The sequence below is a fragment of the Entelurus aequoreus genome, linkage group LG01 (assembly GCF_033978785.1).
Source record: "Entelurus aequoreus isolate RoL-2023_Sb linkage group LG01, RoL_Eaeq_v1.1, whole genome shotgun sequence".
In the NCBI taxonomy this organism is placed as follows: domain Eukaryota; kingdom Metazoa; phylum Chordata; class Actinopteri; order Syngnathiformes; family Syngnathidae; genus Entelurus; species Entelurus aequoreus.
Window position 1 is genome coordinate 2064306 of NC_084731.1, and position 17620 is coordinate 2081925.

At 38.1% G+C, this 17620-nt stretch overlaps 1 protein-coding gene across 6 annotated transcripts in view; it reads right to left on the reverse strand.

Annotated features, from left to right (window-relative positions):
• Positions 1-11748, reverse strand: part of bin1b (bridging integrator 1b) — a 29933-nt gene extending 18185 nt beyond the window's left edge. For all 6 annotated transcript variants that reach the window (XM_062042293.1, XM_062042265.1, XM_062042285.1 and 3 more), the window contains exons 1-3: positions 11321-11748; positions 2347-2427; positions 2186-2240 (exon numbers count right to left, since the gene is read on the reverse strand). In XM_062042293.1, the coding sequence (XP_061898277.1) occupies positions 2186-2240; positions 2347-2427; positions 11321-11401 (217 nt within the window). In that variant the 5' untranslated portion in view covers positions 11402-11748. The remainder of the gene's footprint in view (positions 1-2185; positions 2241-2346; positions 2428-11320) is intronic.
• Between the last annotated feature and the right edge of the window lie 5872 nt (positions 11749-17620).

Below are 17620 nucleotides of genomic sequence, written 5' to 3' on the forward strand. Positions count from 1 at the left end.
ATTTAACTTGTTTTGGAAAATCTTGACAAGCCAAATGTTCTTGTTCTATGATTTTTCTTAGTTCAAGTAAAATACCCCTAATTTTTTTCTTGTTTTTGAACACTGACTTTTTGCAGTGAATCAGAAATATTGAAATTCAACGATTTGGTGTATTTGCAAACAGCTAACAATTCTTCTCAAAAAAAGAGGAGAACTATAACTTTAGAGGAAATTCTAATTTAAAACATTTGTATGCACGTACAACACTTAAAACCTTTAGCATATCAGTATGTGGAATTAAATGATGGAATGGATTAACCAAAGAAATGAAACAAAGCAGCAATATGATTCACTTTAAAGGCCTACTGAAATGAATTTTTTTTATTTAAACGGGAATAGCAGATCCATTCTATGTGTCATACTTGATCATTTCGCGATATTGCCATATTTTTGCTGAAAGGATTTAGTGGAGAACAACGTCGATAAAGTTCGCAACTTTTGGTCTCTGATAAAAAAAAACCTTGCCCCTACCGGAAGTAGCGTGACGTTGTCAGTTGTTCACTCCCTCATATTTTCCTATTGTTTTCAACGCAGCTAGAGCGATTCGGACCATTACCCCATTAATTTGAGCGAGGATGAAAGATTCGTGGATGAGGAACGTTAGAGTGACGGACTAGAATGCAGTGAAATACATATTTTTTTTCGCTCTGACCGTAACTTAGGTACAAGCTGGCTCATTGGATTCCACACTCTCTCCTTTTTCTATTGTGGATCACGGATTTGTATTTTAAACCACCTGGGATACTATATCCTCTTGAAAATGAGAGTCGAGAACGCAAAATGGACATTCAGTGCCTTTTATCTCCACGACAATACATCGGCGAAATGCTTTAGCTACGAGCTAACGTGATAGCATCGTGCTTTAACTGCATATAGAAACAAAAAAATAAACCCCTGACTGGAAGTATAGATAGAAAATCAACAATACTATTAAACCGTGGACATGCAAATACACGGTTAATGCTTTCCAGGCTGGCGAAGGTTAACAATGCTGCGCTAACGACGCCATTGAAGCTAACTTAGCAACTTAGCAACGGGACCTCACAGAGCTATGCTAAAAACATTAGCTCTCCACCTACGCCAGCCAGCCCTCATCAACACCCGTGCTCACCTGCGTTCCAGCGATCGGCGGAAGGACGAAGGACTTCACCCGATGCGTTTGGCGGCCCAGAGACGTAGGAAGTCAAGGTGAGGTCGGCGGCTAGCGCGTCTGCTCTCCAACAAAGTCCTCCTGGTTGTGTTGCTGCAGTCCGCTGCTAATACACCGATCCCACCTACAACTGTCTTCTTTGCAGCCTTCATTGTTCATTAAACAAATTGCAAAAGATGTCCAGAATACTGTGGAATTATGAAATGAAAACAGAGCTTTTTGTATAGGATTCCACGGGGTACCATAACTTCCGTTAAACTGACTTCGTCACGCGCATACGTCATCATACCGCGACGTTTCAGCCGGATATTTCCCGGGAAATTTAAAATGTCACTTTATAAGTTAACCCGGCCGTATTGGCATGTGTTGCAACGTTAAGATTTCATCATTGATATATAAACTATCAGACTCCGTGGTCGCTAGTAGTGGCTTTCAGTAGGCCTTTAATAGACTGTTCAAACTACAAGTGCTCACAAAGTACACACAACAACAATTATGATGAACATCTTGAACCTTTTTTTTTTTAGTAAGACAAAGATTATTCATGTATTTAATATTTGTTTACTTACGAAATGGGATAACATTGCTATGAAAAGGGGTAGAATTAAATAAATTCAGCTTCTTCCTCCTTCTTTTCGGATGTGCTGTAATGAAACAACTGGAAATATGTGATGTAAAAAATATATTTATTTGATTAATTATTTTTGTAGTTGATTTTTGTAATGTCTTTTTGTGAGGAACTAAGTACAAGACTTTGGGCAGCCAGAGCTGTTGTTTTAAAGGTGTTTTATAAACAAACCTTGGTCTCATTTACCTATTTAAGTGCTCAAGATTAATTGATTAACAGTTGGTTTTGCTGAGCGTTTAGCTGAAGTTATTTGTGTTAGGTGGGTGTGTAGCATGTGTATACTGACACTAGCCTGGTGTATCAGTTACCATAGGGACACCTATGCAACCACGCTGCCCCGGATTAAAGGTTAAGGGAGATTGTCTTACTCTTCACTGCTGCCAGATAGGCTTTCAGATCCCTCTGCAACTTGGTGCCTTCTCCCTGCAGGCGAGGAAGGTCAGAAGGTCAGTGAAACAAGTTTCCATGGTAACGACGCTGCAGCTAGAACGCTGCCAAGAAATGTTCGACCGACAACAGTGGTCCTCACCATCTGCTTGTTGAAGTTGGCCACCATCTCCTCAAAGACGACGTCTTTCGTCTCGTCCGCTTTGCCCAGTTTTTGCATCACCTGAAAATTTGCCACACGAGTCAACACACTTCACATCCATCACCTTTGACCTCATGGTGGGCTCACTCAGGCGTGATTGGTGTAATAGATCAGGGCTCATAGAAAACACACATTGATGAGAAGTATGCATTCATTTATTTGTGGCGACTCCCCCACAATACTTTTGGTGCTACCTGTTGCCTTGCTTATTAACGTTTTATAAAGCAACCGCTTTGCCAGGGAACGAGAAGACCGAGCAGGAAGAATCAGTATTGCCAACTTTGGGGGTTTCTCGCTGCATCCAGCAAGTAATTAGACCTCTGTTGATATTCTTTGTCAAAAAAAAAACTAGCGACAAATCTAGTGCAGAATTGTTTAGAGTTGAAATAAAAGCCGGCTCTTCTCAACAGCCCGGGTGCTGCTGTGGGACCCTCAGAACCTTGCAGAAGAAAGAAGCAACAGTGTCACAGCCGGGTCAAGTTTATCGTTTTTCCAGGATGCAGACGGAACTCCGGAGGCAGTGTGCAGGTAAGACAATGATTTATTGTAAACAAGACAGCCGGACTGAGTGTGCCGAAAAGCAGGATTAAATAGCTCTCTGATTAGTGCCCCGAACACTAATCAGAGGCAGGTGAAAATAATCAGCACCCATGGCAACTAAGAAACCCCAAACCCAGGGGTGCTGAAACAGAACTAAGGGAGTCAAACTCAATTAAAACATGATCCGGGGCAACCGATCACGACAAACAGAAGAAAGTTAGTTTGTAGTTATAAACATATTTGTTTTGGTCTGCAAATTTCTGACTCACTTTTTGGAAATGCGTCATGGCCAATTATGAGTGTACATTTTTAACAGTTGAATAAATGGTCATCTCCAGTCACAGTAAGACAAAAATGTTGAGTAAAGAACTGCAACCATGTACAAATATGAGTCAGTTTAGGAAACAATGTAAGCGTACAAGGTTCTATTCTCCAATGGGATTCATTGAAAAAAGTTTGCCAACTGCACGGATTCTCTCCCTCGACGAACACCTTCTTCCGAGATGCACACTCCGGGTGGAGCAACTCTTAAATGTAGCCGTTCCCCGTCAAATCTGGCTTTCCGCTGATTCTCCCATCGACTTCAATACTTCTGCTATTCCGCGCCCTCTGAGGCGGGAGAAAGTCCAGCGCCCCTGGAAAGTGAAACTTGACATTGTACTTGAAGTTTGGATGCAGTGCACGCCACATGTAATAAACTGATTAAAGACATTTCCGGAAAACTATCAAATCTATTATGATTGCTTCAGACGCAGGCAAACATCCTTTGAGATGAAGATCAAAGGAACATAATGCCTGAATTAACGATCAAAAATCAAAATGCATAGCACAGCAGAAGGGGACGAGTGTGTATCTGCTGTGTTTGCACATCCTGGTATTGACAAACGTTCAATGCATCTGGACCGTGGTCATTGAACTACCTGACTATTCTATCGAAAATACATACACAATGTAGCGTCTATTAATAGATCGCATTGATTTAATTTACAATTAATGTACCTTGCCTTCCGCCCAAGTGCTGCTCGGATTAGCTGCTAGTTGTTTTACTACCTGCTATCTAGGCCATTCCCAGTGCCATCCAACTTGGTGTTGCTTTTGTAGTCAGCACGTCTTGCAACTCGGACTCAAGTTTATTTACTTTTGTACATAGTAGTTTTTATTTGTTCCCCGGTGCACATTTTTTATCCCCTTTTCACCGTTGCCTTTTGTTCCCTCCTGTGTGAACGAAGTAAAATAATTGTTTTACTCACCGTCCGTCCGAATCCTCGGGTTCCTCTCAACCGTCTTTGTTATACAGCATTGTGACGTGGAGTTGACCATTGAAATTTGGTCATTTCCCAACCAACAACGTGGATCCAACGTTGTCTCAATTTACAAATACAACTTTTTAGTAAAGTTGTGTTAAAGGACATGTACGGGATGTATAATCAATGGCTTGTGCCTGCTGGGCTGTACTGATGGATTAGTTTCTCTTTCTATTTAGTCCTATTATAAGAACATTTGTAAGACCATTGTCTTAAAGCACACTGAGTTTCAAGATAATAATGATAACATTTTATAAAATATGACTAGTACATTATTTAAAAATCAAATGTGATTTGTTGAAAACAACTAAGCACATGGCTCTGAACACAGAGAAGACAAATTGTGATTCCCATCTTTTGTAGAATTGTGCAGTCCGACCAACACCGTCATGAATGTGACCAGCAAGCCACAATTAGAACGCTGATGGGGACTTCCCCAATGCCGCTGGCTCATATTTCCTTCCCTAGCGCCACCCTGGGGTAAATCTTACTACTGCGGGGTCGCAGGTGAGGAAACAAATAAAGCTGGTGAATAAGATCCCCCTCCCTACATGTGCTGCTTCAATATCCTTCAAATACGGCAGGGGTGTCCAAACTATTTCCGCTGAGGGCAGCACACGGAAAAATGTAAGCATTCGGGGCCATTTTGATATTTTTCATTTTCAAACCATAACAAAATATATGGATTGTTTTTTTAACCTTTGGGCTCCCGGGGACCATAAATGGTCTCAGTCATTAAAATGCTAAAAATAAGTAAAATTATTATTTTTTATTTAACGCTTACAATAAATCTCTATATCAGGGGTCACCAACGCGGTGCCCGCGGGCACCAGGTGGCCCGTAAGGACCAGATGAGTAGCCCGCTGGCCTGTTCTAAAAATAGCTCAAATAGCAGCACTTACCAGTGAGCTGCCTCTATTTTTTTTATTTTATTTATTTACTAGCAAGCTGGTCTCGCTTTGCTCGACATTTTTAATTCTGAGAGAGACAAAACTCAAATAGAATTTGAAAATCCAAGAAAATATTTTAAAGACTTGGTCTTCACTTGTTTAAATAAATTCATTACTTTTTTTACTTTGCTTCTTATAACTTTCAGAAAGACAATTTTAGAGAAAAAATACAACCTTAAAAATGATTTTAGGATTTTTAAACACATATACCTTTTTACCTTTTAAATTCCTTCCTCTTCTTTCCTGACAATTTAAATCAATGTTCAAGTAAATTTATTTTTTTTATTGTAAAGAATAATAAATACATTTTAATTTAATTCTTCATTTTAGCTTCTGTTTTTTCGACGAAGAATATTTGTGAAATATTTCTTTAAATGTATTATGATTAAAATTCAAAAAAATTATTCTGGCAAATCTAGAAAATCTGTAGAATCAAATGTAAATCTTATTTCAAAGTCTTTTGAATTTATTTTAAAATGTTTGTTCTGGAAAATCTAGAAGAAATAATGATTTGTCTTTGTTAGAAATATAGCTTGGTCCAATTTGTTATATATTCTAACAAAGTGTAGATTGGATTTTAACCTATTTAAAACATGTCATCAAAATTCTAAAATTAATCTTAATCAGGAAAAATTACTAATGATGTTCCATAAATTCTATTTTTAAGTTTTTCTCTTCTTTTTTTCGGTTGAATTTTGAATTTTAAAGAGTCGAAATTGAAGATAAACTATGTTTCAAAATTTAATTGTAATTTTTTTCGTGGTTTCTCCTCTATTAAACCGTTCAATTAAATGTAAATATAATTAATTATTGAAAACAACATAGAGTTAAAGGTAAATTGAGCAAATTGGCTATTTCTGGCAATTTATTTAAGTGTGTATCAAACTGGTAGCCCTTCGCATTAATCACTACCCAAGAAGTAGCGCTTGGTTTCAAAAAGGTTGGTGACCCCTGCTCTATATCAACTTCAGGTGAAGTGAAGTGAAGTGAATTACATTTATATAGCGCTTTTTCTCAAGTGACTCAAAGCGCTTTACATAGTGAAACCCAATATCTAAGTTACATTCAAACCAGTGTGGGTGGCACTGGGAGCAGGTGGGTAAAGTGTCTTGCCCAAGGACACAACGGCAGTGACTAGGATGGCGGAAGCGGGGATCGAACCTGGAACCCTCAAGTTGCTGGCACGGCCACTCTACCAACCGAGCTATACCGCCAGGTGGATATAAAGTAAAAAAAAAAAGCCTTTCTGTCAAAGCTAACTTTTTTTTTATAGTAAAACTGAAATATGCAGTATTTAGTAATTAGAGCCCTAAAAGATCAATAATGCAGGACACCATTGATTTTAATTCTTTAATATTTTTCAGTAATCACAGTGAAAAGTTAAAAAAAATCCCACTAAATATATTTGGGATCCAAAAGGTCCCCCCACTCATAAAGTGATACATTTTTATTATTATTTTTTTTAACTTTCAACACTTAAGTTACGAGATCAACTTCAGATATATCTGTCCATTTTACGTTTGAACTATTATTTTGTTTCCTTTGTGCTCTTTTGTCAAAGAAAACTTTGATGTTTTTATAATGGCAACCACACAATATATGCAATATTTTTTCCACATTAAACATTTCAAAGTGAAAATTTTGAAGTAATTGGAGCCATGAATAGGTCAATAATTAATTATAACATAGATTTTTTGTAAAAAATTTTTTTTGAACAGTGGCAAAAAAATAAAAAAAAAATAAAGGAAGACTAAAAAAAACCCAGCCTGCATGGCAGCTTTGTGTCAACATTGCAACTTTGACTCGTTAGATGTACCTCTTTCCACTTTTTAAAATTGGATTTTTTATTTTTGCAATACTATTAATTTTGCAATTTTTGCAATTAGCTGCGGGCCGCACTTTGGACACCCCTGAAATACGGGATAAAGAACCACTTGTGTGCTCACACATGCCCGCAATGTGCCGGTGTTCCGTTTCAGCACCCAGAAATACACACAGATACTTTGTGGCAATGAGAGTAACGTGGAGGCGGGGGCGGGCACTATTCATAGATGTGTGACCCCCGCCATCCCACAAGGCATGCTGGGAAAAAAACAGGTTTGCACCCCAAGAAGTGTGGCCTTGGATGATTTCAAATCTATGTGACTCCTCTCTAAGATATCGGGCACCAAAAGTAAATCTTTCACTTCCTTCGTCTACCTTTGTAGCGCACAGAGAAGGGTGAGAGCCCGGGCTGCAAGGTGACGCCATGAGAGACAGCTGGGGCCGACGCCCTCATGAGCACCCCCTCCCCGCCCCCCATGACAGCCGGGCACCACATGGATGACGATGACCCTTTGACCTTCTTCGTTCCTCCTCCAGGCTGTGTCGTGGCAGCTTTCATGAAATATCAATGAGCTAATCGTATACTTTAGTCCGTCTCCTCTTTTATGCTTGCAACTCCGTGCACACACTTGGTGCAGAAAGTGTGCACGTGTGTGTGCGTGCGTGCGTGCACGTGTGTGTGTGTTTGTCACGCGGCTGTGAGGAGATTAAAAGCTAAAGTAGGCAAGCTGGTCAAAGCAACGAGACGAAACATTTGACATCACTTCTTTCTTTTCTCCATGCAACACAACTTTTGCTTGTTTTGTTTTTGCTGCCAACACGTCCCCCCCCCCGCCCCCCCCCCACTTCCTTCAAAGTAATATTCTAACTTTGAAGAAATTGAGGAATTTTCTTGCCAACTGGTTGGCCGGATGAAAATGTCAACAATAGTATCTTTAGCAACTTGATGCTCGTGTGTTGAAATCTGTAATTCTCAGTTCTCCTCCCAAACTGAAGTGTTTTGGTTGATGTAATGTATGTTGTTTATGTCAGAGCTGCCTGACCCTTTTGCCTCAGAGGGCTGTGGGATGATCACACATTTTAAGTTGAAGTATTTTAAGTTTAAATATGTACATCAGTCAATCAATTATTTTGTTTGGAACATGTTAAAACTTCACAAGAACACATTTTTGTGTTGTTTAGTGATCAATTGTCCAAAAGCCTGGTTTATTTGTTTGTATATTGTTTGTTTACAAACTGAAGGAATAGGACAAAGGAGGGTTGTGGGGGAAAAAACAAAAGATAACAAAGTAGCTTTTACTTGTATTTTTTATTTTGCACTACTAAAGGACAAGCGGTCGAAAATGGATGGATGGACTACTGACTTTATGTTTTCTTAAACAATTGTATTCATAAAATAATTAGTGGATAGTTATATTATGTTAAGCATATAGTTAGATTCATTACCAATACTTAATAAATGGTCATTGATAATAATATACTGTTTATCATGAATTGATTTACCGTACGTGGACCCCGACTTAAACAAGTTGAAAAACTTATTGGGGTGTTACCATTTAGTGGTCAATTGTACGGAATATCTACTGTACTGTGCAATCTACTAATACAAGTTTCAATCAATCAATCAATCAATCCTTTTTGGCCTGTGTTTTATTTTTTATTATAAACATGACCGGAAAATTCAAGGCAAAAAAAATAAAATTCACTTTCTAATCAGTATCGATAGTATCACTATGATCAATATACTGGCCCCGAGATGACTTGATGTCCAATCAATACCAAAACGTGCAATATTGCCCACTAGGTATTTCCTCAGAGGTTGGAATTTGGAGGTGGACGGATCGATCCAAATATGGACGTTATTGATACCAGGGAATCGATGCTATTATAGGATGGATATTATTCAGAATCTGGTCTATGTTTATTGTCACAAATATCTGTGTTTTTTCAGAATATATTATTTATAATTAGGGATGTCCGATAATGGCTTTTTGCCGATATTCCGATATTGTCCAACTCTTTAATTACAGATACCGATATCAACCGATACCGATATCAACCGATATATACAGTCGTGGAATTAACACATTATTATGCCTAATTTGGACAACCATGTATGGTGAAGATAAGGTACTTTTTAAAAATAATAATAAAATAAGATAACTAAATTAAAAACATTTTCTTGAATAAAAAAGAAAGTAAAACAATATAAAAACAGTTACATAGAAACTAGTAATTAATGAAAATGAGTAAAATTAACTGTTAAAGGTTAGTACTATTAGTGGAGCAGCAGCACGCACAATCATGTGTGCTTACGGACTGTATCCCTTGCAGACTGTATTGATATATATTGATATATAATGTAGGAAGCAGAATATTAATAACAGAAAGAAATGGGGGGAGGGAGGTTTTTTGGGTTGGTGCACTAATTGTAAGTGTATCTTGTGTTTTTTATGTTGATTTAAAAAAAAAAAAAAAAAAAAACCCCGATACAAATAATAAAAAAACCAATACCGATAATTTCCGATATTACATTTTAACGCATTTATCGGCTGATAATATCGGCAGGCCGATATTATCGGACATCCCTATTTATAATGATAAAATGTTGAATGAGAGCCAATAATAGTTCTTGCTTTTGTTATTTCATTGGCACTAATAACTTTATTTTGCTCAAATAATCGCAAAAGGAATAAGAGAATAACTACAATGTACACACATATAGTACCGTATTTTTCGGACTATAAGTGGCAGTTTTTTTCATAGTTTGGCCGGGGGTGCGACTTATACTCAGGAGCGACTTATGTGTGAAATGATGAACACATTAGCGTAAAATATCAACTAATATTATTGATCTCATTCACTTAAGAGACTAGACGTATAAGATTTCATGGGATTTAGCGATTAGGAGTGACAGATTGTTTGGTAAACGTATAGCATGTTCTATATGTTATAGTTATTTGAATGACTCTTACCATAATATGTTACGTTAACATACCAGTTGGTTATTTATGCCTCATATAACGTACACTTATTCAGCCTGTTGTTCACTATTCTTTAGACATTTTAAATTGCCTTTCAAATGTCTATTCTTGCTGTTGGCTTTTATCAAATACATTTCCCAAAAAAATGCGCCTTATACTCCAGTGCGACTTATATATGTGTTTTTCCTTCTTTATTATGCATTTTCGGCCGGTGCGACTTATACTCCGAAAAATACGGTAGTTGTTTTTTATTATACACTACCGTTCAAAAGTTTGGGGTCACATGTAAATGTCCTTATTTTTGAAGGAAAAGCACTGTACTTTTCAATGAAGATAACTTTAAACTAGTCTTAACTTGAAAGAAATACACTCTATACATTGCTAATGTGGTAAATGACTATTCTAGCTGCAAATGTCTGCTTTTTGGTGCAATATCTACATAGGTGTATAGAGGCCCATTTCCAGCAACTATCACTCCAGTGTTCTAATGGTACAATGTGTTTGCTCATTGGCTCAGAAGGCTAATTGATGATTAGAAAACCCTTGTGCAATCATGTTCACACATCTGAAAACACTTTAGCTCGTTACAGAAGCTACAAAACTGACCTTCCTTTGAGCACATTGAGTTTCTGGAGCATCACATTTGTGGGGTCAATTAAACGCTCAAAATGGCCAGAAAAAGAGAACTTTCATCTGAAACTCGACAGTCTATTGTTGTTCTTAGAAATGAAGGCTATTCCACTAAATTGTTTGGGTGACCCCAAACTTTTGAACGGTAGTGTATATAAATATATCTATATATTTGGTGATGTGTTTTTGTTTGCCTAAAATCCCTGCCCTATATTTTATTCGGACTATAATCATGATCATCAAATTATAGTCCAAATCGTAGCAACGATGCTGGTACTGAATGTTTTTAAAATGGGATCGATGGCAACATTTGAAGCTCTTTTGGGAAATGTCTCCCTCTAGTGGAGGGCAGCGATATTGCAGCACATTCAAACTTTGACGTTTTAATGTCATGTCAGACACTTCATGAAAAGAAGTGAACAAACAACAACAACAATAATAATAATAAACAAATAAACCATGTGTAGGAAAAGTGAGCCAGGAAGAATGATTGGAGACTTGAACTGACGCCATGTTGTTATTTGACACCGTCAATTGTACGACAAACCTATTTAAAGACTGCACTTATTTGTTGAAATAAAAGCTCATCATTTATAATTTAGGTTTAAAGTTTTTACTCGGAATCTTAATGAGGTTTAGAGGGGTGGACAATGACGTCATTCAGGTAAGAACTTTCCGGTACCTTTTCCTGCGCCCTGCTGAGCCTCTTCTGCACCGTGACGGCCAGTTTCCCGGCCGTGACGCCCTTCCCGGCCTCGGCCATGACTGCTGCCCGCGGGGCTCCGGTTCCACGTCGGGCGGTGACGGCGACAAGTGTCTGTGGGACGTGACGTGAAAAGCCGCCTGGGCCACTTGCGCGCTCCTCTAATCCCGCTCTGCTTTCTTAAAGGAGACGCGTCCTTAATCTGGATTGTGTGCGCGTCCTAAACAACACGGAGGAACAAAGTGGACGCAACAGTTTGGGCCTCACTGGGAATTCATGAAGACTTTTGCTCCAAATGTCAACCAATTGGCGTCCCTCGTGGTCCTGCTCTTGCTCTTAAAGGCGCAGCTGCTAGTATTATTAGGCGACACCTGCCGCGGCCGCCATGTTTGTTTGTGTTCCCGCTCCTCCTGGCGGGCTAATTCAGTCCCGCGCGCAGGGAGCAGACTTCACCACCAGGGGGCAGACTTCACCTCCAGGGGGCAGACTTCACCACCAGGGGGCAGTAATGAGACGAAACCTGAGTTTAAGCAGCTTTTATTGAAAAAAATAAATATTTACTCCCTACTACTACTTTCAACTATAATTAATAACATACATAGTCATGGTCAAAAGTGTACATACACTTGTAAAGAACATCATGTCATGGCTGTCTGGAGTTTACAATCATTTCTTATTTTTTTGTGATGCAGTGATTGGAGCACATACTTGTTGGTCCCAAAAAAACATTCATGAAGTTTGCTTCTTTTATGACTTTATTATGGCTCTACTGAAAATGTGAGGGTCAAAAGTATACATACAGCAATGTTAATATTTGCTTTTTTGATTGATTGATTGAGACTTTTATTAGTAGGTTGCACAGTGAAGTACATATTCCGTACAATTGACCACTAAATGGTAACACCCCAATAAGTTTTCAACTTGTTTAAGTCGGGGTCCACTTAAATTGATTCATGATACAGATATATACTATCATATATCCTATCATCATAATACAGTCATCACACAAGATAATCACATTGAATTATTTACATTATTTACAATCAGGGGTGTGGAGGGGGGGGGGGATATGGACATCATCAAGTAGATGGACATAGGGAGAGAGAGAGAGAGAGAGAGAGAGAGAGAGAGAGAGAGAGAGAGAGAGAGAGAGAGAGAGAGAGAGAGATCAGAAGGCATAAGAAAAAGAAAAAGTATCTGCATTTGATTGTTTACATTTGATTATTAGCAATCCGGGGAGGGTGTTAGTTTAGGGTTGTAGCTGCCTGGAGGTGAACTTTTATTGCGGTTTTGAAGGAGGATAGAGATGCCCTTTCTTTTATACCTGTTGGGAGTGCATTCCACATTGATGTGGCATAGAAAGAGAATGAGTTAAGACCTTTGTTAGTTCGGAATCTGGGTTTAACGTGGTTAGTGGAGCTCCCCCTGGTGTTGTGGTTATGGCGGTCATTTACGTTAAGGAAGTAGTTTGACATGTACTTCGGTATCAGGGAGGTGTAGTGGATTTTATAGACTAGGCTCAGTGCTTACATGTCCCTTGGCAAGTTTACCTGCAATAAGGCGCTTTTGGTAGCCATCCACAAGATTCTGCTTGAATTTTTGACCACTCCTCTTGACAAAATTGGTGCAGTTCAGCTAAATGTGTTGCTTTTCTGACATGGACTTGTTTCTTCAGCATTGTCCACACCTTTAAGTCAGGACTTTGGGAAGGCCATTCTAAAACCTTCCATCTAGCCTCATTTAGCCATTCCTTTACCACTTTTGAGGTGTGTTTGGGGTCATTGTCCTGTTGGAACACCCAACTGGACAAATCAGGAATGGCTAAATCAGGCTAGAATGAAGGTTTTAGAATGGCCTTCCCAAAGTCCTGACTTAAAGGTGTGGACAATGCTGAAGAAACAAGTCCATGTCAGAAAAGCAACACATTTACCGTAATTTCCGGACTTTAAGCCGCACCTGACTATAAGCCGCACCAGCTAAATTTAGGGGAAAATACAGATTGCTCCATATAAAAGCCGGTTTGATGTGTAATTAGCGTAGTATATAGGGGTTCCTGCTACCACGGAGGGGATTGTCGGGACAGAGATGACTGTATGGGAACGCAAAGCGTCCCATTTATTAACAATAAATCTTTCAATCATTCAATCAAACTTTCACATCTTTGACATGGCGAACAGCATTCGTGCAGAGTACAAATAATACAACGGTGCAAAGTAATACAAAGTGCTCGCCTGTACGTTATCAAAATAACCAGCCTAAGTCAGTCTTTAATCATTGTGTCATCGTCTTCCTCCTGCGTACTAAAACCACCGAAATCCTCTTCGTCGGTGTTGGAGAAGAACAGGCCGTAAATAAGCCGCACCCTTGTATAAGCCGCAGGGACCAGAACGAGGGGGAAAAGTAGCGGCTTATAGTCCGGAAATTACGGTAGCTGAACTGCAGCAATTTAGTGGTCAAGTGGTCAAGCAGAAGCTTGTGGATGGCTACCAAAAGCGCCTTATTGCAGGTAAACTTGCCAAGGGACATGTAAGCAAATATTAACATTGCTGTATGTATACTTTTGACCCTCACATTTTCAGTAGAGCCATAATAAATTCATAAAAGAAGCAAACTTCACGAATGTTTTTTGTGAGCAACAAGTATGTGCTCCAATCACTACATCACAAACAAATAAGAGTTGATTGTAAACTCCAGACAGCCATGACATGATGTTCTTTACAAGTGTATGTACACTTTTGACCACCACTGTACATCACATTTGTGCTAAACCCCCTAAATGAGTGGCCAGGGCAACATTCTTTAGACCTGGGGGTACCGCAAGACTGGGAGGGGGGGATTCATGTGTGCTTATTTGATCACCAGGTCCGGTTGAGGGGGCAGAAGAGGGACTTTGTACGGGGCACCATTGAAACCTGCACCACTACAGGAGCTCATATTCATATACTACATTTATCTGATGAGAAAAACGTTCAACTTTGTCAGTGGTGATCCATGTTGACATTTTGAAACGACATCCAATTCTATTTCCACCGAGGGCCACATGCTGGACCATGGAAAGGTCTTTCTGATATGTCACAACAATTTATATCATATATTCTGTATTTAAAAACACATTTGGTCAGCTCTGTGTTAAAGGTGACAAAGCCAATAAATATTACAGTGTAAGTCCGCCAACTCGTCCAGTCCCGGTCCACCGTGTTCTTATTCCTAAAAGGTGCCCACATTGATAAACCTCTACTTGGTCCACCTCAATTTTGACCCAAAGTGCTAATTTCTATTAAAAATGGGTTTGTTTATGTCGACGTGTGTCTTAGTATTGTTAACTTACTGTCTGATTACACAGCATTGAAACATCCAAACAGTCACTTCCTGTTCAGTGTAAAGTAGGCTTCAAAATAAAAGCATGAATTCTACCTGCGTACAGCAACCAACAAAATGCACCGTTTTTTTGCTTAGTTTGTTAGCCACTGGACCACAGATTTACGCCTCCATGTCTGACGCAGCAGCTCTAATACATAAACGTATCAAATGTGTTAAAAACAGAACAGAGTAAATTAAAATATACACAATTGCAAGCTAACCATGTCAACAAAGTGCTGTAGGTTTAAAACATCTTTCAGCCGTTCTCTCAAAGCACGGGTGTCAAACTGTCAGATCTGTGCCACAGCATCGTTTTACGGGGCCCGGGATTCACGAGAACCTGGAACTGATATGAGTCATAAAGTACTTCATCTTTTTTATCACTAAATCACATGTACCACATGCAATTGCATATTGTTTTTTACTTTAATATTATCTAATAATGCAACACACTTATGATTTCAAAGCAAGTTATCCATCAAATTGTACAATGTAAAAATTCTAAGAGATTTTATAGTGAAAAACTATAGTCACCGGAATTTCAATAAAAATGGAAGCTGCAAGCAGCGTTGGTCGGGCCCGCATATTTGGCAGGTGCTAGTTGCTGAAGGATGTCAATCTATGAAATGTAGGTCTAAGTGAGACCTACATAGAGGTTTTTGTTTCATGTCTCTAAGACGTTCCTACCGGAAGTTACAAGCAGTTTTGTCTGTGTTTTCCTCTGAGGAGCAGTTTTGTCTCTGTTTTATTCAAAAATTGCGCTAGAGCGCAATTTTGAGTTTTGGGGTTCGGTTTTTTTATTAGATCGCAATTTCCGCCAGTCCTGATGTGTGTGAAAAGTTTGGTGAGTTTTGAAGTATTTTGAGGGGGTCAAATTACAGCTCAAAGAGGCAAAAATGAGTGTTTTTAGTCATTTTTTGTCTTGAAGGGGAAATTGCCAACTTCCTGTTGGTTTTTGCCCGAAGAAATTAATTAATGAAAAGTAGGTCTAAGTGAGACCTACATGGAGGTTTTTGTTTCATGTCTCTACAACAGGGGTCACCAACCTTTTTGAAACCAAGAGCTACTTCTTGGGTAGTGATTAATGCGAAGGGCTACCAGTTTGATACACACTTAAATAAATTGCCAGAAATAGCCAATTTGCTCAATTTACCTTTAACTCTATGTTATTATTAATAATTAATGATATTTACACTTAATTGAACGGTTTAAAAGAGGAGAAAACACGAAAAAAATGACAGTTAAATTTTGAAACATAGTTTATCTTCAATTTCGACTCTTTGAAATTCAAAATTCAACCGAAAAAAAGAAGAGAAAAACTAGCTAATTCGAATCTTTTTGAAAAAATTTAAGAATTTATGGAACATCAGTAATTTTTCCTGATTAAGATTAATTTTAGAATTTGGATGACATGTTTTAAATAGGTTAAAATCCAATCTGCACTTTGTTAGAATATATAACAAATTGGACCAAGCTATATTTCTAACAAAGACAAATCGTTATTTATTCTAGATTTTCCAGAACAAAAATGTAAAAAGAAATTCAAAAGACTTTGAAATAAGATTTAAATTTGATTCTACAGATTTTCTAGATTTGCCCGAATAATTTTTTTGAATTTTAATCATGATAAGTTTGAAGAAATATTTCACAAATAATCTTCGTAGAAAAAACAGAAGCTAAAATGAAGAATTAAATTAAAATTTATTTATTATTCTTTACAATAAAAAAAATAAATTTACTTGAACATTGATTTAAATTGTCAGGAAAGAAGAGGAAGGAATTTAAAAGGTAAAAAGGTATATGTGTTTAAAAATCCTAAAATCATTTTTAAGGTTGTATTTTGTCTCTAAAATTGTCTTTCTGAAAGTTATAAGAAGCAAAGTAAAAAAAATAATGAATTTATTTAAAAAAGTGAAGACCAAGTCTTTAAAATATTTTCTTGGATTTTCAAATTTTATTTGAGTTTTGTCTCTCTTAGAATTAAAAATGTCGAGCACAGCGAGACCAGCTTGCTAATAAATAAATAAAATTTAAAAAATAGAGGCAGCTCACTGGTAAGTGCTGCTATTTGAGCTATTTTTAGAACAGGCCAGCGGGCTACTCATCTGGTCCTTACGGGCTACCTGGTGCCCGCGGGCACCGCGTTGGTGACCCCTGTTCTACGACATTCGTACTGGGAGTTAGAGGCAGTTTTCTTCCTAGGGGGCGCTAGGGCACAATTTTGAGTTTTGGGGTTGGTTTTTTGACTAAAGAGTTTTGTTCGCGTTTTTTTATGTGTGTGTAAAATTTGGTGAGTTTTGAAGCATGTTAAGGGGGGCAAAGCAGTCCGCAAAGCTGCGGAATTATAATAAATAATAATAATAAAAACTTACAAATTCAATAGGTCCTTTCGTCCCATTGCAAAAGGACTCCCTTTGGGATCCCTTTGACAATGGGCCGTGCGGGCCCTAAAAAACGGCGGAACTCTTTTTCCATTTACTGTATTTCAAAGTAAAAAAAAAACACACACACAAAAAAACCTTTTTACAGTAATAAAAAAACTGGACTCTCAGTTGCTAGAATTTTGCCTTTAAAAAAACCTGGTACCATTTTTCCATTCACAGTAATTTGCTGTTGCTTAAAAACAACAACCTTAGATTTCACGGTAAAAATGGAAGCTCAGTCCCTAGAATTTGACCTTAAAAAAACGATAATACCGTTTTTTTCCATTTACAGTAATATACTGTACCTTAAAAATAACAATCACATATTTTCCTGTAAAAGGTGCTCAGAATTTTACCATGCAAACAAAAGTGATACTGTTCTATTTATAGATGCTGTACAAATCCTCCATATTTGACAGTGTACAAATGTAAAGATGTAATCATTGAATGCAGAAGCCAGTGGTTCTCAAACTTCTCTCACCAAATACCACCTCAG